The 25767-nt window shown below is 34.8% G+C and overlaps 1 protein-coding gene across 1 annotated transcript in view; it reads right to left on the bottom strand.

Annotated features, from left to right (window-relative positions):
- Positions 1-25767, bottom strand: part of LEO1 (LEO1 homolog, Paf1/RNA polymerase II complex component) — a 58823-nt gene that overhangs the window by 5333 nt on the left and 27723 nt on the right. The window contains exons 6-11 of the mRNA XM_074234671.1: positions 23208-23292; positions 19056-19150; positions 17946-18080; positions 8118-8253; positions 5870-6056; positions 2826-2923 (exon numbers count right to left, since the gene is read on the bottom strand). Coding sequence (XP_074090772.1) covers positions 2826-2923; positions 5870-6056; positions 8118-8253; positions 17946-18080; positions 19056-19150; positions 23208-23292 — 736 coding nt within the window. The remainder of the gene's footprint in view (positions 1-2825; positions 2924-5869; positions 6057-8117; positions 8254-17945; positions 18081-19055; positions 19151-23207; positions 23293-25767) is intronic.

Raw genomic sequence — 25767 nt, 5'->3', positions numbered from 1 at the left:
ACTGAAGAACAGTTTAAATTTCAGCCTGCAAGTAAGATATGGGTGGGTCTATAGGACTGAAGGAAATAGCTCTGCCTCTTATTAAAGAGTAGAAAGTAAAGGTGAGAATATTAGATTGATACACATATCAAGAGAGATTTAAAACTTGGCTATTACATAGACAGCTTGTTCCCCAAGACTCTCGATGTATTCAAGTACTTGCATTTTTATATGTCTCTCTACAGCAGACACTGCAGAGACAACAGAAAGGTAAAGAAAAGGTCATGAATTTTGGGGTCCAATCACCCTGCTCTCCCAAATAGTAGCAATGGAAAGCTACCCAAGAGAACCCTGCCAGATGGTCGCCTGTTTGTGTACTGGCCTGGACGATCAAGGGAAGGAGGGGAGAGTTGCTGGCATTGAGTGTAGTTGCATGACTCATTTCCCACCTGCCTTTGTTTCCTCTTAATCTGAGTCAAGAATCATCTCTAACCTGGCAAAATGACATTTTAGTTTAATTTTGAATGAGTTTTATGTATTTTCTGAACCCTTACTCTTTTCATACTATAATTTAATTTCAAAAGCTTTTAAATATAAAAATATAGGTACCGCATTACAGCACTAAAATTCCCCCAAAACTAAATTGTTTTTAGCGCATGTTAATTCTGAGAGAATGCCAGTCCCTGGTCTAAGTACAACCTGTTCTGAAAACATCAAGAGGGCAAGGGCAGATTCTAAGAGGCAGGTGGGCTGATATGGATGAAAAAACTGGCACCAGCCAATCCTGATACTTCTGTTTGGGACAAGTAGCTGACTGGGCTCAGCTGTTTACCCCTGTCAGGACTGATTCCTCACTGCTCACAGCTCCCTAAACTTGACCACAAAAAGAGCCTTGTGCCTGCAGAAGCTACACTGCCCCATGATGAACACTTCTTGCCAAGGACTTTCCCTCAGTTTCTTACTCTGGGAGCTCCAAGTTGATTCCAACAGAGATTGAATGTTTCAAAAGACCCCTCCCTACCTTATGGGGATATGAAAGTTTGCTGAAAGGTAGCTATTTTTCATATTATCGGATACCTATATGCCAATTAAGTTCACAAAGTAGCATTGAAGGTACAGTTGCTGAAGTAAACATGAACTAGTTAAAAGAAAATATGGTAACAAAACATTCACAACTACAGAATATAGGCCCTTAAATTTGAATAGAAAAAGAATGATTTAATGCTCAAACTATGCTGTCTTACAAAACAGTGCCCTATTTGCATACTATAAATGTGCCATTAAGATATTTCCTCATTTCAGATGTCACTTCTTAGTTCTTTGGAAATAAATTCTACAACTCGTGCCCCAAAAATAGCTTGTGGAAATTTTACACCACATCTGAAATCTCTCAAAGCACATTTACCTGAGGGCTAAGCTATTCATAGCATTTTATAATGAAAAATAAGAGGAACATGAATGAGATAAATTTAAAAGTCACATATCATATATGTGTATTAGAACAGCAACCAGACACAAAATGCTTACACTTATAGTGTGTCTTTATCTCATTTGATTCTTATGATACCCATGTGCAGTAAGAATGGCAGTTGCTCTTATCCCCATTTTAGAGATGAGCTAACAGTTCAGACTGAGTAAGTGATGTGTGCTTTGGGCCCCTGGTCCAAGACTCTCTCCACCTACCATAATACCTGCCTGTAAACTTCTAAACAGGAGGTGTCAGAAGCCTGACACCCACAGCAGGGCTACTGAAAGACTCTCCTGCCTTCCTGAATCAGCCAGTGCCCTTCTGTAGAATTGAGTTATTCTATGAATATGGATAAAAAGACACCAATACCAACAGAGGAAACATGTGGAAAGAAAATAACCTTAGGATATTCAGAAGTGCTCAAAATGCAAAATCAAGAATTTAGGAGATAAAAGAATACAAAGGCCTGACAGATTTCATTAAGACAGATTTCATTAATTTGTGGTCTGAATGATGGACTTGCAATATCTAAAGGTCTATGCTGTGTAGCTCACACCTCATGGTAGCTATAGCCTATTAGTCTTTAAAAAAAAAAAAGATCCTGAAATGTGGGAGGAGTGAATAAATGTTACTCTAATGCCTATCTTGTTCCAGACACTGATTAAAAACTTAACTATTCTCATTTGATCCTGAGAACAACCCTGGTGAGTACCACCATTATCCCATCTTACAGCTGAAGAAACTGAGGCAAGCAGAAATGGAAGTGACTTGCCCAAACGTTTGAGACCAGGTATGAACTACGATATTCCTCACTCCAGATCCAGAGTTCCATATGCTTCTTCATGAAGCAAATGTTTAACTTTTCAGAAACATGTCATAAATACATCAACCCTATTTACCAAAGGATATATAATATTTCACTGAAATAAATGAACCTTTAAATCTTTGTGTTTACACTATGTTATTATCAGCCAATAGATCAATTAATAAAAATTGGAGTTAAAAACTACTTTTTGAATGTGTTTTGGTCTGAACCTGTGATTTTTTTTTTTGGCAAAGCAATGGGATTAAGTGACTTGCCCAAGGTCATACAGCCAGGCAATTATTAAGTGCTCTATCCACTGCACCACCTAGCTGCCCCTGAACCTGTAATTTCATCAGCATTAAGAACACTACTATGCATGAAAACATTTGGTGACTTGTGGTAATGGCTGAGGCAATGAAAAGTTAAACTGACTTCTCCTTCACCTCAGTTTTTCTGATGATAAGGCATCTATCCACTACCTCATGCTGTTCCTCATTTTTAATATTAATCCAGAATAAATTCCCAGTCACCACTGCCTACAAATAAATGAATTAAGATGAATACAAGTCTCACCTCATCACTGGTCAGTTTCTTTGCTTTGAGTAGTCGTTGTGCTCTGTCATCATCTGATCCTTCATCACTATCAGAAGAATAGATCCTAGCTCGTTCCTCTGAAAACAAGTGATTTAATTTATATGTATATATTTATATTTACATTTACATGTATATAATTTATCTTGAAAAGGAAAGTTAGAAACAGTTCATGTGAGAAAGATCTGGCAATTGTAGTGGTCATCAAGATTAATGAGTCAACAGCATTTATATGGCATCTGAAAGAAGCTAATGAATTGAGGTGAAATGCATTGAGGTGAAATCTTGAACTGCATTGAGAAACATTGCTTCTAGGAATGAGGAGGAATCAGACATTCTCTACTCTGTCTTGGCCAGACCATGTCTATATTGTGGCATTTAGTTCTAAGCACACCATATTAGGAAGGACACTGATAAAACTGGAGAGCATGGCAGGATGATGATGACGACTACAGCAAAGGAGCTTCAACTGTTGACATAAGAGTATCCAATGGAGAGTTTACCCTGGAGAAGAATTAAATAGGACATGGTCACTTTCCAATTGAAGAGGTATTCTGCTTGACCTGATGACCAAGGAGATGAACTACTTGGGAGAGGGTCAAAGACATAAATTTAAGCTTGATATTAATAAAAAAAATTTCCTAACCATTAGAGCTATCCAAAATAGGAAAGACTTCTTGGTAGGTAGTAGTTCTACAGTAGTGGAACTGGAAAAAAAAATTAAGTCTGTGTTTTAAAAATTAAAAAGAAAAAATTAAGATAAATGTTAAGGTGCTTCCTAATATTCCAATTCTAAACTTTTTTTTTTAATTTTTTTTTTTATTCATTTAAGGCAATGGGCTTAAGTGGCTTGCCCAAGGCCACACAGCTAGGTAACTATTAAGTCTCTGAGGCTGAATTTGAACTCAGGTCCCTCCTGACTCCGGGGCCAATGCTCTATCCAACCTAGCTGTCCTCAATATTTTAAAGTATATATAGACAGATAGCATTCCTGATGCCAATGGCCAAGTGAATGGTGACATTAGATTTTTATATACCTTAATTTAAAAATCAGGCAAACTGAACATTTCATGATTTTCTCTCTAAAAATCATAAATTATTTCTTTTTATTTTATTTCACTGTATTTGCTGCATTTCACTTTACAAAGAAAAAAAAAAGGTTGCTACACAACAGTCCAAAGTGAACTACTACTCTGAGAAATCTATGTATATATATTTTTGGAGAAAAGAGGCACAGATCAACAAAATAAGAGCAGCTGTGTGAAGAAGGTAGCATACAGGGTTATGGATGAGAGCTGAGCCCATCATGTATATGTATGGGAAAGGAAAAATAAATAGAAATAAACAGTACTTCAATAGAAAGAAAGGGAAACTAGGAGTAAAAAAGGAGTGAGGAAGAAGGAATAAAAGTCATTACATTTTAAGTCATTTAAAAAAATCACTTAGTCTCAATCCAACTTTTACTTCAGAAATAAAGTAGAATATAAAAATTACTATTTTTTCAAAATGGAAAGATATAGTCCATGAAAAAAGTAAAAGGGAATACACTTTGATTTCCTCAAGTCAATAAGCAAAGGACTGGAGATAAAAAAAAAATGGCAAAGAACAGTCCCTGCCCTCAAGGAGCTCCCAGTCTGAGGATGGAGCAGTATGCAAATAGGATCCAGAAAAGGCTTCTTACAGGAGGTTTGACTGTAGTGGCTACAAAGGAAGCCAGGTGAAGGGGAGGGATAGGCAGCTGATGCTGGGAGGCCTAACAAGTATGCTAGGGTCACTGGATCACAGAGCAAATGGAGGAGAGTAAGTTCAAGAATTTTGGAACCATGATCTTATGTTTGATCCTGGAGGTGAACAGGGGAGTGACATGGTCAGACGTGGGCTTCAACAGCTGAGTGAAGGGTGCACTGAAGAGTGGAGAGTCTGGTATAAGGTGTTGAAGGTCCTTTTATCATCATCCCTAATAAGGGCAGTGTCAGAGGGGAAAAAGAGTATATGAGACATATTATGAAAGCATAAACAAGACTTGGTATAATTGGATAAGAGAAGTGAGAGGAGTTGAGGATGACAAGTTGGGAGCCTGGATAATGAGGATGATGGTGCTCTTGATAAGGCAGTTTGGGAGGGAAAATGATTTCAGTTTTGGACATGATAAGGTGAAGATGTCTGTGGGACATCTGGTTTAAGAGGTCCTCTAGGCAGTTAGAAAGACAAGTCTGGAGGTCAGTAGAAACATTAGGACAAATGGATCTGAGAAACATCCTCCTAAACACAGCTTTGGTGAATCTCTCCCACCTCTCACAAAATGACTTTGTATTTACTGATCAGTGCACATGTTGCTTCCTCTAACAGAATAAAAACCTTCTTCAAGACAGACTTCATTTAGTATTTGTATTCCCAGTGCCCAGCACAGTGCTTAAACACTTAAGGCTTAATGAATATTTATTAAACTAAATAGTGAGAGAAGTTGTTGCCATTTAAAAAAAAACACAACAAAAATAAATAGTTCGGGGCAGCTAGGTGGCGCAGTGGATAGAGCACCGGCCCTGGAGTCAGGAGTACCCGAGTTCAAATTCAGCCTCAGACACTTAATAATTACCTAGCTGTGTGGCCTTGGGCAAGCCACTAAACCCTATTGGGGCGGCTAGGTGGCATAGTGGATAGAGCACTGGCCCTGGAGTCAGGAGTACCTGGGTTCAAATCCAGTCTCAGACACTTAATAATTACCTAGCTGTGTGGCCTTGGGCAAGCCACTTAATCCCATTTGCCTTGCAAAATTCTTAAGAAAAAAAAAAGTTCCTGAATATCCTATAGGCTGATTTTTGAAAAGCCTGGCTGTGGCTTGTTCTCTACAAAATTTTTTGAGTCTCAAGACAAACTGTTCTTAAATTCTTGAAAAAAGATGATTTTTAAGTGATGTGGGGTCCAGATAATATAATGTGTAAATTAAAATATCAAAATGTAATTTCAATTACAAATTTAATTAAAATTTCAATTAATTTAGTTTCATTTAAAAAAGAAAAACTTACCTCTTATGCCACCTTTATATCTATTTTTAATAGCTGCCAGGCTAATTGACTCTTCTCCCTCATCCTCTTCATCATAACGATCTGGTTCTAAATAGTTTGCACTAAGTCCTCGCTGATGTTGTTTTTCTCGCATTCTACGCTGCTGAGATTCTCTACGAATGGATGCTCTTAACCGTTCTTCCTCTTTCTGTCAAGGAAATCAGACATCATTAGTTGATTCAATATATCACAAATAATTAGATTCATTTATATTTGAGCTCTTAAAAGTCCTTTTTTCTTCAAATTACTAAGCCACTTTTCTGTTCATTAAACCAAATAACAAAGTTATTTTTCCTTAATTATGGAACTAAGGGAAATATAAAGGTGAGATGAAACATCTTTTTTTCTACAATGGAACCTACAGAGCAATATTCTTAAGGAATCAGCAGATCCAGAGTCCGCTGGAGTTTCTGGTTGTATCCCAAATTATAACTACAAATCCTGAAGATACTCACAAAAGATTCCCTAAGCTTACTCCTTGGAGCAGGGAGCCACCCTGAGCATCAAATACACTAAAAACTACAAACTGATCACAAGTCTTAGGAGAGTTATGTCTGTGACCTTCAAGTCACAGACTTAATGACAATTAAGGTCCACTGCTGTTGGGCAATTAAGTCGGAGGCCAGATTTAAACTTGGGTCCTCCTGACTTCCAGGGTTGGTGCTCTATCCACTGAGCCACCTAGGTAGGTATTGAACCACAATGTTGCACCTTAATTGTTGCAGAAGTTGAATTCCTGAGAACTAAGACAGCCAACTTTGTTGGTTTCTCCAGAGCATTTCCCTTCCTTTCACATCTCCATGTGAGCCATTTTATATAGATAAGAACTTTTTTTCAAACCTTATGATATCCCAACTTCAAGAGTTGGGAAAAGACAAGCTAAAGTTCAGTTTAACTATAAAAATATCTCCATTGAAGCTATTCTGAAAATAAGGGAAAGATCTTCCCAAGATAATATACCACTCACTTTTAAGGAGTATTCTCTATCATTCTTGTATGGTTTCTGCCCTCTTCTCAGGATATCACCAAGAACTACATGAGATTTTATGACCAATTCCAGATAAGGAATTACCTCAGATTCATATGTTACTTCAGAGAGGTACTATGACAATGCATAGCTTTGCTGAACCTGCTTCTGAGGACAAGAAGGCAGGTTTCCAGATGGTAAAATGATAGGCTTAGCAAAGAGAGATATATAACTAACTAACAAAATAAGCTGATAATGAAACTGGAGGCAGGGGGCTATAGCACTTGGCTGACTCCTCTCTTTTCTTTTGCAACACCCTTTCTCAAAAAAGAGAAAAAAGTTATACAGGAAACACAGTTTCCTGTCAGAGGCAGGGAGTAAGAAGGAAGACAGAAAATAAGACTATCTCTAAGGAAAAGAAAGCTAGCAGCACAATACCACTAAAGTGTCTCATAAGAGATAATTTGCCAGACAAATATGTGCCTTCATTAACGAATTACATAAATTTGAAATTCTGAAAAGTAAAAATTAACCAAATACATTCTATCAACTTATATTCTGATCCTGATCTAGGTTTCATTCCACCCAGTTTTAATTCTATTCATCCTATACCTAATGAGACCCCTTACCATTTTCAAATTTATTAGTATCTTTTGATTTTTTCATCATTTCCAAAAACCTCTCACATCTTCCCCTCCATACACACACACATACATACATACATACATACATACATACATAATCATAGCTAGTCTCAAAGAAATAAAGTTTTAAAAAGCAGTTCAGCAAAACCAATCGATGTAATAATATGACAAGCATATGACATATTCCATCTCGAACAGAATATGTAATATTTCACACCCAAAGTCTCCCTTTTACAAAGAAAAGAATTTTCTCAATTCTCAAGGAATACTTATTTCAATTCAACTTTATAAAATTATAAATGGAATCTGAACAGTTACTGAAATGTCTTTTCAATCACAGCTTAAAATGTGCAATTGATTAACTGCTGAAATACCTAGAGGAAAACCTGAGTCAAGTTTTTTTAAAAAAACCTGGAATTCTACTTTACTACTATTATCTATGCTGTCACCATCACCACCCTATAATCTCAGCCTATGTGCAGGGATTTCTGATCATCTGAGTAAGCAATATTTATAGCATCAGTCAACTGAAGAGTAGGTAAATAAAAATATTACTCTTAATGAACAAAAATCAAAGGAAAAACCAATAAAAAAATACCTTAATCATTTCTGTGCGCTGGCATTCTGGATCACGACCAGCCATAGGTAAAATTCTAATTTTCTGTGTCTTTGAACATCTATCAGCAAGTGACAGGGTCATCTTCCTGTGTGTGGCACTGTCTGTAGAATGAGGTCTGTCAAAAAGTGAACAAAAATGTATTACTGTTTAAAAAATACTTTTGAAAGTTAATTTTAAAAAAAGTTAATCATAATACCTATGACAGGAACATTTACATATTTATATAAATTAACAAGCAACAACATACACTAAATTCTATTTGTCTGAATAAAGAAGCTATTTCTAAGTCCTTTTTATTGTCTAATATGTTCATGACTATTAAATCTGTTTGACCCTCAGGGAGAGGGGAAAGAGGAAGGACTTCTATATTCTCTAGTCATCATAGATTAGAGGAAGTAGAGAGATGCATGAAAAGGAAGTCATAGAGAAGTCAAATTTTTAACAAGGTAAATGCAACTATGATAATCAAGATAAAAAAAGATGACTTGAGGAAGTACATACTTTCTCTGCAATGTATATTAATTAGTATATTTCATAAGTCCTTAGAAATTAGTTGTAAAGTTAAGGATTATTATCTTGGGTTTGTTTTTTTTTTAGGTTTTTGCAAGGCAAATGGGGTTAAGTGGCTTGCCCACGGCCACATTGCTAGGTAATTATTAAGTGTCTGAGACCAGATTTGAACCCAGGTACTCCTGACTCCAGGACCAGTGCTTTATCCACTGCGCCACTTGGCCAACCCAGGATGATTATCTTGTTAAGACAGTATGATATAGCAGAAAGAACAAGTGTAGTAATCAGAATCTTCAGTTGGAATCGCAGTTCTCTACTAACTTGTGTGACAACCATAGCTAACTCACTTCCCCTCTGAGGTTTAATTAAGCCTACTCAAAAGTTCAACAATTTGTTACTCTTACCATATGGTATGTACTTACTATGTTAGGAATCCAATATAGAAAGATAAAAAATGGCAGAGTCCACCATCAAGGAGAATATATTCTAAAATAGACTTCATAAGACTTGGCATCTTATGAGATGAAAGTAAGGGAGGAAAAAAGTCAAAGATGAAGCTAAGGTCTTAAGTCTAATGCTTAGTAGAATATCATTATCAAATTAAAAGGATATCCTTTTAATAATATGCTGACAATGGTAATACTAGCTACCAAGTAAGGGAGGACAGAGAATAAGGTCTTGCAGCTAGGAAGATCTTGGTTTCAGTTTCTCCTTTGATATAAAACTGGCTATATGCAAAAAATTAGTACTAGGAGTACTAGTGGAAGAAGTTTGTAAACCTTGAAGCCACAGGTCCAGATTAAATGAATCAATAACATAAAAGCTGACATTTATATAGCATTTTGATGTTTTTAGAATGCTTAGCACATGATATCCTTTGATCTTCATACCAAACCTGAGGTAGACACAATAGTGTTCATTTTAATAAATGTAGGAGAAAGGGTCACTTTGGGAATTAAAGTGATTAATTCAGTATGAGATTTAGTTCATCAGTATAATATTAACATAGAGATGTTCAAAAGGCATCTGGGAGATATAGGACAGGTACAGAAACTAAGGTTGAATATAAGTATCAAAATAAATGGTAAGATATGGGAGCCATCTTCATAGAGGTAAGAACTGAAATCATGACAACAGATAAGATCAGCAAGGGAGAGAATAGAAAATGAATACAAAAGTAAGTCCAGGAAAGCACTTTCAGACATAAAACTCAAAGAAATCACATAAATGGAAGAAAAAGTAGTCAAAATTGGTACATGACTTAGACATAAAGAGTAAAACCAAAAGCATTTACCTGTCGGACCTATAAATGAGGTAAGAATTCATGATTAAGTAAGAGATAGCACTATGGGATGTAAAATAGATAATGTTCTCTACATTAAATAAAATGGGTTTTGAACAAACAAAACCGATATAGCCAAAATTAGAGGTAATAAATGGGGAAATTTTTACAGCAAGCTTTTCTGCTAAAGATCTCATTTCTCTCCAATTAATAAATGGTGAAAGGCACTAAAGTACTGTTGGTGGATTTAAGGAACTGATCCAACCATTCTGGAGAGCAAGTTGGAACTATGCCCAAAGGAGAATAAAACTGCATAGCCATTGATACAGAAATACCACCAGGTCTATCTCCCAGAGATCATAAAAAAGGAGAAAAGACCTAAATGTACAAAAATATTTATTGCAGCTCTTTTTCTAGTGGCAAAGAATTGGAAATTGAGGGGTTGTCTATCAATTTGGGAATGGTTGAACAAATTATAGTAAATGAATGTAATGGGAGTACTATTGTTCTGTAAGAAATCATGAGCAGCCAGACTTCAGAAAAGCCTAGAAGGACTTGAATGAACTGATGGTGAATGAAGAGAGCAAAACCAAAACATTGTACATCTTAACAGCAACATTCTGTGATGATCAACTAGGATGAACTCAATTCCTCTCAGTAGTTCGGTGACCAAGAACAATTCTTATTGCCATGAGAAATGGAGTCTACCTAATATTTTCACTTTTTAAAATTTTTTTCTCAGTTTTTTTCCTTAGTTCTAATTCTTCTTTCACAACCTAATATGGAAATATGTTAAACATGGTTTAATGTGGCATATGTTAAATAATATGTGGTATTAATAACTAATATTTATTATACAGTACTTTAATGCATGTAGATGCTTCTTTGGCTCACATAGGAGAAGGTACTACTTGGCATAATATTTCTTATTCTTTGTGTTGAGTTGCTCACATATTGTATTAGGACCTCATTTGCATATCTGGCAAATCAGTTTGCTGAGGTCATAAAATAGTATGATACATGATAGAGTGATATATATATATATATATATATATATATATATATATATATAAACATATAATTTATATCATTATTTGCTGCTCTGGGGAGGGGGAAGGGAAGGAAATAGAAAATGTGGAACTCAAAAGCTTACAAAAAGATAAATGTTGAAAACCATGTTTTTATATAATTGAAAAAGTAAACTAAAATAACATTTAAAAATAAAACAGTTGGGGCGGCTAGGTGGCACAGTGGATAAAGCACCGGCCTTGGAGTCAGGAGTACCTGGGTTCAAATCTGGTCTCAGACACTTAATAATTACCTAGCTGTGTGGCCTTGGGCAAGCCACTTAACCCCATTTGCCTTGCAAAAACCTAAAAAAAAATGCTCTAAGTCACTAGAAAAACATTTAAAAGACACTGATTTATTACCCCACAGTTATCAGATTAGCTAATATGACGGGAAAAATGTTGGAAATGACAATTCCACTGTTGGTGGAGTTATAAACTGATTCAACCATTCTGAAGAGTAATTTAGATCCGTTATAAAGGGTTACAAAACTATGCCTATTCTTTGACCCAGAAATACCATTTCTAGGTCTGTATCCTAAAGATTAAAAAAAAAAATACCTATAGGTACAAAAATATTTATATGGTTGCAAAGAATTGGAAAGTGAGGGGATGTCTACCATTTGGGGAATGACTGAATAAGTTGTGGTATATAATTGTGATAGACTACTATTGTATTAAGAAATGATGAGAAAAAAAAAAGAAATGATGAGCAGGATGCTCTCAGAAAAACCTGGAATGATTTACACAAATTAAAGCAAAGTGAAATGAGCAGAACCAGGAAAAAATCTACATAATAACAGTAGCACTGTAAAATGATCAACTGTGAATGACTTCACTGTTGTCTCATCAAACAAAGAGCCAAGACAACCCAAAAGCTTATAAGGAAAAATAACCACCGTTTCCAGAGAGAGAAAACTGATAGTGTATGAATGCAGATTGAAGCATTTTTTTTTACTCTGTGTGTATGTGTGTGTGTGTGTGTGTGTGTGTGTGTGTGTGTATTCTTCTACAACATAACTAACATGGAAATATGCTTTGCATGATTAGATTATATAACCTTCTCAAGGAGTGGGGCAGGGAAGAAGGGAGAAATTTTGGAACTTAAAATTTTTTAAACTAATGTTAAAAATTGTTTTTACATGCCAAATCATTATTTATTAGAGAAATGCAAATTAAAGCATCTCTGAGGTATCATCTCACACCTGACAGACTGACCAAAATGACCAGAAAAGACAATGATCAAAGTTGGGAGGGATGTGGGAAATCTGGGACACTAATGCATTGTTGGTGGAGCTGTGAACTCATCCAATTTTTCTGGAGAACAATTTGGGATTATGCCCAAAGGGCAACAAAAATGTGCATACCCTTTGACCCAGCAATACCACTACTGGGTCTACAGCATGAAGAGATGATTAAAAAAGTAGGGTAAAAACCTCATTGTACAAAAATATTTATTGGGGGAAGTTAGGTGGCACAGTGGACCAAAAGTCAGGAGTACCGGAGTTCAAATCTGGCCTCAGACACTTAACCTAGCTGTGTGGCCTTGGACAAACCACTTAACCCCATTTGCCTTGCAAAAACTTAAAAATACACACACACACACACACACACACACACGCATATATATATATATATGTATAGCAGCCCTGTTTGTAGTGGCAAAGAATTGGAAGTCAAGTACATGTCCTTTAATTGGGGAATGGCTTAACAAATTGTGGTATATGTATGTTTTGGAACACTATTGTTCTATTAGAAACCAGGAGGGATGGGAATTCAGGGAAGCCTGGAAAGATTTGCATTAACTGATGCTGAGTAAGATAAGCAGAACCAGAAAAACACTGTATACCCTAAAGAGCAACATGGGGGGGTGGGTGATGTTCAACCTTGATGGACTTGCTCATCCCTTCAGCGCAACAACCAGGGACAATTTTGAGCTATCTGCAATGAAGAATACCATCTGTATCCAGAGAAAGAATTATGGACTTTGAACAAAGACCAAAGACTATTACCATCAAATTAGTAAAAAAAAAAAAAAAAAAAAAAAAAAAAAATCATATTATTATATAATTTCACTATCTCATACTTTATTTTTCTTCCTTAAGGATATGATTTCTGTCATCACATTCAACTGAGATCAATGTATAACATGGAACCAATGTAAACACTAACAGAATGCCTTCTGTGGGGGTTGGGGAGAGGGAATAAAGAATAGGGGAAAAATAAAACTCAAAATAAATAAAATCTTTCTTTAAAAAAAATTGTTTTTACATGAATTGGAAAAAAATTTAAAAAAATAATAGAGAAAAAAATATTTAAAGTGTAAGACAAAAAAGAAAAAGAGGGGAAAAAAGAGAAAAACCAGGAGAGGTACATCAAGTAAATTTTTAGAAGGCTTAAGTGGTCAATAATGTCAAAAGATACAGAAAAGGTCAAAAACTATGATGTCTGAGAAAGGATCCCTGGATTTGGCAATTAGGTCATAAATAACCCTGCATTGAATTCTCCCAGTAAAGTAATGAGATTCAAAAGTTATAAAAAAGTAATTTAAGACAAAGGGAGTAAGCATAAAACAGAATTCAAACTTAAGTTGGAAATTGTTTAAAAAATAAAGATATAGTACAACACAGATCATGTTAATTGTGTTTTCTAAGTCAATATGGACCAGCAGGTATCTATTTTTATGACATAGTATACTTCTACAAGTTTAGAAATAAGGACAAGAAAGATATGAGATACTAGTTAATTGGATGACAGAGGAAATACTTAAAAGGATAGAAAATACTTCAGAGTATGTTCGTAGAAAGTAGGAAGATGATTAAAAGGATACATGCCCATAGGAGAGAGAATATAAAATAAGGGAGCTGTACCACATCTATCAGGTTTAACATTCTATCATCTATCATGACCTCAGCAAACTGATTTGCCATGATACACAAATGAAGTCTTAATACAATATGTGAGTAACTCAACACAAAGAATAAGAAATATTATGCCAAGTAGTACCTTCTCCTATGTGAGCCAAAAAAGCATCTACATGCATTAAAGTACTGAATAATGAATATTAGTTATTAATACCACAAGTTTCTTAATGTATTTTATCATTCACAGTCTTGTCAGGTAAGTGATCTCACAACTAACATAAGTGAAAATTAAGAATTAGGGTTAGGTACTAGACCCATGAATTCAAAGAATAGAAAACTTTCCCTAACATAAGTTAGCACCTTCTTGGAAAATTTTTCTTAGAAAATTGCCTAGAGCAGATATTTCAGCATCAACCAGATTTAAATCTTTCCAGGCTTCCCTGAATTCCTATCCTGCCTGGTTTCTAATAGAACAATAGTGTTCCATGGCATACATATACCACAATTTGTTCAGCCATTCTCCAATTGATGGACATTCACTTGATTTCCAATTCTTTGCCACCACAAACAGAGCTGCTATGAATATTTTTGTACAAGTAATATTTTTACCCTTTTTCATGATCTCTTCAGGGTATAGACCCCGTAGTGGTATTGTTGGATCAAAAGATTGGCACATTTTTGTTGCCCTTTGGGCATAATTCCAAATTGTTCTCCAGAAAGGTTGGATGAGTCCACAGCTCCACCAACAATGCATTAGTGTCCCAGATTTCCCACATCCCGCCCAACATTGATCGTTGTCTTTTCTGGTCATTTTGGTCAATCTGTCAGGTGTGAGGTGGTACCTCAAAGATGCTTTAATTTGTATTTCTCTAATCAGTAATGATTCAAAGCAGTTTTTCATATGACTACGGATCACATTGATTTCTAGAGGAATTATATTAATCAGATAATAGATCTGAAAAATTTTGTCTAGTAACCATTCAAATATACTTATAGGTAAAAATCTCATAATAAACTCAAGAATTTTAGTAAATTATTTTGCTACAATAGAATATTATTAAAAATCAATGCATTGACAAATTGATAAGAAGTCATTCCCCATTTGATAAATGATCAAAGGATATGAACAGTTTTCAGATGAAAAATTAGAGCTATTTATTGTCATATGAAATATGCTCTAAATCATCGATGATTAGAGAAATGCAAATTAAAACAGCTCTGAGATACCACCTCATACTTATCAGATTGGCTAAAATGACAAAAAAGGAAAATAATCAATGTTGGAGAGTTTATGGGGAAAGCAGGACCCTAACACACTGATGATGGAGCTATGAACTGATTCAACTATTCTGGAGAGAAATCTGGAGCTATGCCCAAAGTGTGATAAAACTGTGCATAGCCTTTGATACAGCAATAACACTATTGGGTCCTTATTTGAAAGAGATCATAAAAAAAGGGGAAAAGGTCCACATGTACAAAAATATTTATAGCAGCTCTTTTGTAATGGCAAAGAATTAGAAAATGAGGGGATGCCCATCCATTGTAGTAGAATGGAATGGAGTACTATTGTCCTCTAAGAAGACCTAACAGCAACATGGGGGTGATGATCAACCCTGATGGACTTGTTCATTTCCATCAGTGCAACAATCAGGCACAATTTTGGGCTGTCTGTGATGGAGAATACCATCTGTATCCAGAGAAAGAATTGTAGAGTTTGAACAAAGACCAAAATCTATTATCTTTAATTTAACAAAACACCATTATCTTATTATGTAATTTTGCTATCTCTTATACTTTACTTTTCTTCCTTAAGAATATGATTTCTCAGGGCGGCTAGGTGGCACAGCGGATAGAACACCAGCCCTGGAGTCAGGAGTACCTGAGTTCAAATCTGGCCTCAGCCACTTGATAATTACCTAGCTGTGTGGCCTTGGGCAAGCCACTTAACCCCATTTGCCTTGCAAAAAAAAAACAACCCTAAAAAAAAAAGTCAATGAACCAAGAGCCCAGGAGTAAAAAACTCAGGGTGCATGGAGGCTGAGACCAACTGACTGCCAGTTCTAATTAGGGACATTTAAACCCCCTAGGCTAGAAACCACTGCTACCTGGGGAAATGTGTTGCAACTGTCCATAGCAGTCTAAATATGATTAAACATACACAAACATTTTTAAATAGACAGCTATATGACTTTAGCCTTAAAAAGCACAGAAAGCCTTCTTCCTCTAGATAAAGTGATATCTACTGAATAGGGAAGGGAGGAAGAAAAAGAGGGAGGGTGTCAGGAAGGGCTTGAGTGCTTGTGGAAGGAGGGGCTAGTAGCTGGCACAGGGTTCAAGGATATGTAGGGGCTGCGACAGAGAAGAAAGAGGAAGATAAGTAGCACCCAGAGTCCAGGGCCAGCAACATGGGGGCTGGAGATAGACAAAGATAGGGGAGAACAAGAAACATACAGGCTCTAGGGACAGATGTGTGGTACTGCAGTGATGGACATACAGGGGCTGGATATTCAGGAGGTGGTTAGAGCAGGGCAAAGATCTCTTCTCTCTGCATCAGAAATCTCAAGCCAGGCTCCCATGCTTTCTATGGTCTAGTCCATTTTTCTGCTTTCAAATGGAGGATTTTTTTCAGTGTTTTTTTTTTTCAGGTATAGGATGTGGAGGGAGGCCATGGACTGTCAAGCAGAGGGGAAGGATCAGGGATACAAGTTACCTCACAGTAAAGTTAACATAGGTGTTTTTCTGGAATAAGAATTTCTTTCAAAATTCCACACATAAAGTCTAGTTTGAATAATGGGAATTCACATAAATGTACAGGTAAATAATGTCCCTGTGTTTGTATTAGTTTGGTAGAGTTGCTAATTCTTATTTGGAGGGAACCTGAAACAGTAGATCATAAAAAGCTAACTATTCTGAAAATATTTTGGTTTATGAGCAAAACTATATTGAAAGAAAACATTTAGCTGATTCATAGTTTAGCATGAATCATTAATTGGTTTATTATTATTTGGATAAAATTTACACCTACCAATGCACCTTTCCTTGGAAAATATATTTCATGTATTTAACCAGAAACAGACAAATGACAAGAAACCTGGAGAAAAAGATCTGCACCATGGAGAAAGAGTATATATGTTCATGACAACTCTAATTCTCAAAATATTCATTCATGGATCAAATCCTATTCTTAAGACTATAAAATATGATCCTCAGCCCTATGGTCTGAACACTGTGAGTTTAGTGTCAGGAGACCTTAAATAGGTGGTCCTAAAATGTTCTTATGATGGGAGCAAGCAAATCAAGTATAGTGACAGAAAAAAGACATACATATATTCTAAAGGAAAGGATAGCCCAACATCCATAAAAGGAGAGGACAGCAACTCTGTTTTCACAACCAAATACTACCCAGCTACTATTCCCATCGTGCTAATCCTCAAATAAGAATTATCACTACCAAATGCCTCCTCTGCTCCTGAGCACTGCTAGAAATGGAACGTCCACTACAGATTCATGCCTTCTAAAACAACTGGTTCCCTAACTAAATCTAGGTAATCATTTAGTCATCTATGATTGATTCCCTAAATTGTATGCTCTAAGACTAACTAGTTATTCAAATTCTCCCTCAAAAGCCCATCTCCATCTTGGAATCCTAGCTATACTATCAACTTTTGTTCTTCCCCTTTGTCTCCACTTATTGGATGCCCTTGAGTCTATTCTTCCCATCTCTTCAAAAATGTGTTCAGTAGGTTTTTTCTTTTACCTTCAGTTTATCACTGGATACTGGAGATAATTAGAAATTTTAAAAAATTGTAAGATTTTTATCTATCATATAAAAACAACCCTAAAAAGTACAAAACTCTTATAGGATCTCTTGAAAAGGTTAATCTATACTAACTGCTTCACCCATTGAGTAATCAACTCCTTCTAATCTGGTTTCCAAACACTCAACTGAAACTACTCTGTTCAAGATCATTTTTATTTATTTTGGTAAACATTTCCTAATTACATTAAAAAAGAAGAATTAAGACTAAGAAAAGACCATCTAATTTGTTGGTTCAGAGATTTCTAGTAATTTATTAATATTTACCTGAAGGTTAGTTTTGTCTTGAAAACAGCCTGTCCCTGAAGGCCAGTGCCTTGTCTTATGAACAGATGATTATGATCCCCTTGTAATGGTGCTTTGTAGACATCAAAAACTTCATTGCCTAAATGAAGTGACATGCTAAAGAAGGGGGGGAAAAAGTAGCATGTTAGCAATGGAAATATTCATTGTATCATTCAACTTTCTTCCCCCTCATTTTTAAATTAAAAACATAAAAGTAACTGATGCTAAAGAAAACTAGCCTTCCTTTACTTTACAGGCGGGAAACTAATGGCCACAGGGGATGATGAATATCCTATCAGACTCAGTTGAAGTGTTGGCTGGTTTTCCTGAATTGCTTTTTGGGGATATATATTCAAACACGTATGTGATTTAAGACAAAAAAAAAAATCAGTCATAAAAATTTTGTAAAGAAACAATATTACCACTAACCAACAAATAATTCAGAAAGAGGAGAAATGAAAATAGATGTTACAAAAAAATTGATTTATTGCAATGAAATGTACAAAGCTAAAATAAAATCTATCCTTTCAATTATAATACAACTGAACTGAGATTTTTCTAAGACTATTAATAAATCAATACCAATAGTTTCCAAAAATATTAAGCTGCAAATATATTAGTAGATGATCCATCTCCACCATCCTTATCTGCTGTAGCCAATAGGGAAAGTAACATTTTATTGACATCATAATTAGAGATGTATCACATCTTTTATTGCCATCTTTGTTAGAGATGTATCATAAACTCACCCTCTTCATTAATTTTTACAATGTCCTATGAAAAACTAAAGACTCAGGCAAGCAAACAATTTCTTGGTTAAATCTGGCTAAGTCTAGTGGATAAAGCACCGGCCCTGGAGTCAGGAGTACCTGGGTTCAAATCCAGTCTCAGACACTTAATAATTACCTAGCTGTGTGCCTAGGGCAAGCCATTTAACCCCACTGCCTTGCAAAAACCTTAAAAAAAAAAAAATCTGGCTAAGTCCCCATTCAAAGATTCTAATCCATCTAATACTTCAGTCTTTTTAGTCACCTCTGCATGTTTTAACTTTTCTATCATTTTATGAAAACCAGAATGTTAATCTCAACTAACCTTCCATCTGACCACTTGACTATTCGAGCATTACTTTCACGGATATCATTTCCTTCTTCATCCCTCCTCATTCGCCATCGTATAGTGTTTTCAACCTGTTCAAAAAATAATTCATTAGAAAACCATATTGTTTATTTATTTCTTCTCCTTGTCCCACTACTCACCAAAGAAAAGCATAATCACAAAGCAAGAATGAGAGGCTAGGTGGTCAAGTGTAAAGAGCACATAGGTCTTGTGCCAGGAGATATACTTCTTCCATGAACTAAATATAGTTAAGTGACCTGAGATAATTCATATTTAGTCCCTCTTTGAGTTATTTTCTCATTTGCAAAAAAAAATGGAGAGAGAATAATGATGGCATCTATTACACAAGTACTATGGGGTAAAGATCTCTGTAAAATTCAAATAGAAATGAAAAAATTCTCTCTATGTTGGCTGACTGAGTAGGCAAAATCATATTCCTTAATGCTCAGTCATTAGTTTAAAACCAATCACTAATAAAAAAAATCATCTAAATAACCGATTCCAATAGTCAATAGAAAGACTACTGTGTGTTGAAGCAAGTGTTCTTACCACCATGTCGATATAACACAGTAGTCTCTCTGGGATATTGTGTGTAAACTGCCTTTACAATTCAGATTCTACTAGACCTCCTCATAGATACTTTCCTCCTTTCTTTTTTTCCTCCCCTCAAAAATCACTGAAGCCAGCAATCAAAAAAAATTTCTGAGTACTTAACTATACATGCATCAAATAAAAAACAAAACCAACATATTAACTGAATGCCCAAAGTGAAAAACATTATACTATAGAATTACTAAATGGATTAGGGGTTAGATTTCACAAACAAAAATGATGCAACTAACACTATCAGCAGGATAGGATGCATCCTTTCTTCATTAATGGTTATCAGATCTAATTGAAGACAATGATGTGGCCTTTTAAATTCTGTGCATATGTACCACCAAGTTAGAAGTTGCTGCTGAAGCTGTTCCTATTAACTATTCAATTCAGGACTTGCACATAATGTTTCCTATTCATTAACCAGTCATCACTATTAGCAACAGATAGTATCCAAGTTCTTATACAAGCCTAAATTTGAATGATCTACTTTTTAATGTCTTAAAGAAAAATATCAAAGTTTTTTCTTTTCTATGACATACCAAGGTTTTGAAATTGTAAAAACTCTGAGTTACACATAGCATTCAAGATTGAAAAAGGAACCAAAGTTTGGGAAGAAAAAAATGGAAATAACGTTTCCAATTTCAAAAATGAGTGTCTTGGGGTGGCTAGGTGGTATAGTAGATAAAGCACCAGCCTTAGAGTCAGGAGTACCTGGGTTCAAATCCGGTCTCAGACACTTAATAATTACCTAGCTGGGTGGCCCTGGGTAAGCCACTTAACCCCATTTGCCTTGCAAAAATCTAAAAAAAACAAACAAACAAAAAAACCAAAGTGTCTCTAAAGTTCTATAATCTTAACAGATCAAAAACACACAACTAAGAAATATCATGAAAAGGAGGGAAGGAAAGGATAAAAATGAGGAGATAAGGCAAACTTACTATAAACCTATTAGAGTGGATAAAGACAATCAAAAAAAGAGAGAATAGTCATGGAAAAAAAGTAGAGTTGAAAAAATGGGGATTAGGAAAGAGAATCAACACACCAAAGAAATATCATTAATATTTTATAAATTATGACATAATATCCAGACATAAAAACACTCAGTCCTAACAAGAAGGTGTATGTTCTCAAGGGGGGGGAAAAAACTAGGCCAAAAATCAAGAAGGAATTTAAACAATGCCAGCTTATAATTGTTAGGCCATGGTTAAAATCACTTAACATCCTCTTGATCCCCATTTCTGAAATCTGAAAAATAAGAATGCTGCTATCTGATTTTAGAAATCAAAATAATACCACACAGGAATCTCATTATTATGTTATCTTTGGGTGAGTCCCTTTCTAACAAAGTCCTCATGGCATTTGATTATTTAACCTATTTGGGCGAGATTCGGGACAACTTTGCCCAATAATGGACTCTGCTAAAGTAACAAAGAAGTTGTCCAATTTTATCAATTCTAAATTCATAATAATTTTCAAGTATATCCTCTGCTCTACTTTCACATGACAGGCAGCCTAATCAGGCCCTCAATCACCTCTGGTGATGCTAATGTGTTTTCCTGTTTGCAGTCTCTCCCTACTTAATATTTCTGGTTCCCTATCTCATCAGCTAGGCATTTTCAGCCTTCAGCCACCTGGTTCCACCCAGCCTTTCAAACATGACTTCCCTTCTTATATTCTACATTGCATCCAAACTAGACTATGAACACTACAGAACTCAACTATGCATTTGGACAATCTATCTCCATTCCGAATTATCCTTCAAATAGCTGCCAAAAGGCTTTTCCTAAAGCATAGCTCTGACCGTGTCAGTCTCTTGCTCCAGGGGGTTCCCCTAGTAACTCTGAGGTAAAATACTAATTTTCATTATAGACTACTCCCCTTTTTATACTCCATAGTTACATTGATATTTTTGCTGTTTCGCACACACAAAGCTCTTTCTGTGCCTTTGTACTAACTCTCTCTACACCTTCACCTCAGAGACTCCCTTCCCAGCTTTCTTCATGACTCAGGTCAAGCACTATTTCTATGTGAAACTCTTCCCAATCCTCCCCAAGCAAAGAGGAGTTAAGTGTCCTCTCTTCCTGAACTACCTCACAGTTATTTTCTGATTATTCTATGTATTCATATAGGTATATGTTGTCTTAATAGAATGTAACATTCCTTGTTGGTAGATTCCTTCACTTATGGTCATTCTCTACTTCTTAAAACCTTCTTTAATTCAGGTCTCAGTTCAGTTGTTACCTCCTCTGTGAAGGTCCTAGGATTTACTCAGTGTTAATGCTATCTTACTTCTTAACTTATTTTTTTATTTACATATCTGTGCATACACTATATCCTAGCAATGGAATGTAAGAAAGCTTCAAGGACTCTTTCATTTTGTCTTTATGTTCTATGACCCTGATCACAGAAGAAAAGGGAATCTTAAAAATGATGTAGTGCAACTCCTTTATTTTACAATTAAAGAAATTGAAGTCTAAGATTAAATTGTTTACTCAAGATCTCAAATAGTAAATAATAGAGGATTCAAACTTTCTGATTCTACAACTAGCACCTTTACGACTGCAGAGTTCCAACCTGAAACGAGAGTGTAAAACTCTTATTTATGTATCATCCAAATCAGTTTAAGATAATTTACAAAAATGTAGTCTTTTAAAAAGTATTAACTATAGGAAACACTACAGTTACAGGAATATAGTTTCAAATATCTAAAGTCTAACTTGACCACCTAACAAGAGTTTAAATATCTCCTGCTCTCTAATGCCACCCAGCCTCATAGATTAAATGTCTGAAGCAGTCTTCTGTGCTAAAAGGTTGACTGGCAATTTTTTTAGTTAAAGATTATCTAAACTATATAGTATCTCAGATCTTAGTACAATTTTAAATTACATAGTTTAGACTTAACCCTCAGCTTATGGAGCTCAATAGCTTCAAACAACACTAAGATTTCTGGGATATCTTATATGATATTAGGTCTAATAAGAACTGAGAAATTAAGAGAGGCTCATTCATCATGTAAACAAAAAAAACTAAAGGACTAAAATAGGGAGGACTTTAGAAACATGGCAACTATCCAAAGTACTCCCTAGTGCAGATATGTCTTTGAACATAACTATATGTTATCCACAGAATCAAATTCAAGTCAGTAGTAAACACTGAGCATCTACAATGTGTAAGAAAGTAGACTAGATGCTATCTAACAATCCAAGATTTAGCTATTTTAGATAGATAGCTAGAATACAATTCCTGGAATTAGGTACTGAGGGAAAAGTCCATCAACTATTTTAGAAGAGAAGTCAAGAAATTATTACTGTAAATAAGTAAAATGAATGTGATATTTGAATAGAAACATTATACAACTTTTATAAAAGAAATATTTTGAAAAAAGCAAACAATTATTGATTCTACTCTGATATACCTGCTGAAAAATAAGAAATATAAATTCAATTTATAAAGAAAGCCTCCAGTTATTCCATGTCCTATTTAATGAAAGGAATTCAAAAACAACAAAAGGGGAATATATGATGATACCTTAAGTTTTAACCTGGTTCTACCTTCTTCATCAAGCATCTCTTCATCTTCAAATTCATCCTCATAATATTGTGGATCAAAAGGTCTGCAAATGGCAAAAATACAATTCAATTCAATTTCAGTCATATTTGGAAAGGGATCAGTGTAATAGATGGATTCTTCAGATATATATATATATATATATATATATATATATATATATATATATATATAGTAAATGTGCTGGTTAATCTTATTGAACTGCTTTTTTTCTTTCTTTTTTTTCCTTTTTTATACAAAGATTAGCTTAATAGAGAAAGGAGAGAAGTTTGCATTTGGAAATTATGATATAAAACCTAAAGGTATCACTACAAATAAAATTTGAAAGGTCTACTGGAAAAAGATCTCATCCCAGTACACTTGAAAAAAAAAATAAAAAATTTTGGCCTAATGACAGAATGTTTTAGAGATCACACAAATCTCTTGAAACCAAAAAGGGAAATAACCTTATGTTAATGGCATCATGGAGAGTACCACCTGCTCTTCTTTTATTTTGATTCTTAGGATCCTTTTCGTACATTTTCTTCCATTCTTCAAGAATGTGAACACAAAAGAAATGTTATGCAATCCTTTCATTATTTCCTTGGTTCCTGAATCCTATTTCTATTCCATTTTGTTTTAATGAAGAAAAGTCACGTAGTATTCACTTTGTTAGCCATGTCAAACTTCTGGAAGTCAATCCTGATTGCTAACTCCTTGGACTCATGCTACTCCACATCATCAGTTGTTATTTTTCATTATAATAAGTAATTTTGTGCATTAAAAACTAGAAATCTGTGTTATACTATTCAATAAATTTTAACTATAGGATCTCCAAAGGACTAGTTTTAGGGACAATTAGGTGGAAATTCAAAATATTTTCATAAGAGTAAGATTTCTACTGAAATGATACCAAGTGTATGAGCTAAAATGTGACCAAACTGACAACTAAAAATTCACATGTGCAAACACACTGCTTCCTATGCTTAGATATTTTATTAATAAGGGGAACAAAAATAAAACCTTTTAAAATAAAATTATATTACTACTTTTGCCTGTCAGTATTTTTAACCTAGAAGATTATTCAAAATCAACCTGACACTTGGATTTAAAAGCTTTCTTATTATCTTGTTGATCCATGATTTCATTGTTGTGCATATCCTTTCTACTGATACAATCAATCAACAAGCATTTATTAAGTTCTTACTATATGTTAGGTAGGTACAATAAACTAGACTTTCTATACTTTCACATCTTATCAGATTCTAGTATGTCTTTTTTATGTCTTTTTCTATGTCTTTTTCTTGTTTTTTGGTTTTAATACTAATGTACAATCTAAGCTGGATCTTATTAAAGAAAGCCACCTTCTTTTCTGCATGAACACTTCTTGGTAATGCCAGCTATTCCAGTTCTTACATATGAATTGTTGGTAACAAGTTAAAGTCTGGATATATCCACCAAACTTCTTTCCATCAGTCTTTGAGTTATTTGTAATTTTAATTCTTCTAATATCAAGCTGATCCAAGCTGATTGTAAATGAATAGCATCACCAAAAGAAGATGTGTATTAAAGAAATTACTACTTGTTTGGATTTTGTGGCAATACGAAGTCTGGGATCACTGAAAGGACTAGCAGTTTTCAAAATAATGACAGAAGGGGCAGCTAGATGGCACAGTATGGATAGAGTATCAGCCCTGGAGTCAGTATGACCTGAGTTCAAATCCAGCCTCAGACATTTAATAATTGCTTAGCTGTGTAACCTTGGGCAAGTCACTTAACCCCATTGCCTTCAATAAATAAAAGAAAAACATTTTTTTAAAGTGACCCAGTTTCTCCTCCAAACCTGGGCTTGAGGAGAATTTGTCCAAGATATGCAAATGTAAGAATTAGCCAATCTGTACCCTGGATATAAGTAAGAGGTCTGAGAAAGAAGCAGTTTTCATTTATTTTGTTTTTATAATATGGAGTATTAGAAAAATCCAATCTTTTTTTAGAGTTATGATTTCCTGAGGAGACTTTGAAATGTAGGATAAACTTATCAATAAGTAGAACATTTGGAAAAGCTCTTGATTTTCATTTGAACTTTTTCTTTTGAACTTTAAATAAAGTATCTTCCATAACAGCAAATGTGATCATTTATCTCCTTGTTAAACACTTCCACTGATTAAATTTTAGACAAATGAAAAAAAAAGTTTTAAAAACCTCCCAATAAGTATTACTGCATGTCTTTTTCAAACTAAAATAAACCTTTTTTAAATAACAATAGGAATATTTTACTTACAGATACTTCTATGAACTTTAGAACTTCCAATACAAAAGGCTGAGAAATACTCAGTTTTCGAACCATGTTTAATAAAATTAAAAGATAAACAAACTCTAAGCTACTGCTAAAAATAGTCTTCTCAAAGGTCATCTCTAACTTAGCAGACAAAGGGCAAAATGGTTCAAACTTTTATATGATCATTCCTAATAGAAACTCCCCCTAACTATATAACTCCACTCTTGTTTTTTCTTGGCTAAAAATATTATGAGTGGGAAAGAA

Source organism: Macrotis lagotis, chromosome 4 (assembly GCF_037893015.1).
Source record: "Macrotis lagotis isolate mMagLag1 chromosome 4, bilby.v1.9.chrom.fasta, whole genome shotgun sequence".
Lineage (NCBI taxonomy): Eukaryota > Metazoa > Chordata > Mammalia > Peramelemorphia > Peramelidae > Macrotis > Macrotis lagotis.
This window is presented reverse-complemented; position numbering and strand designations above follow the sequence as displayed.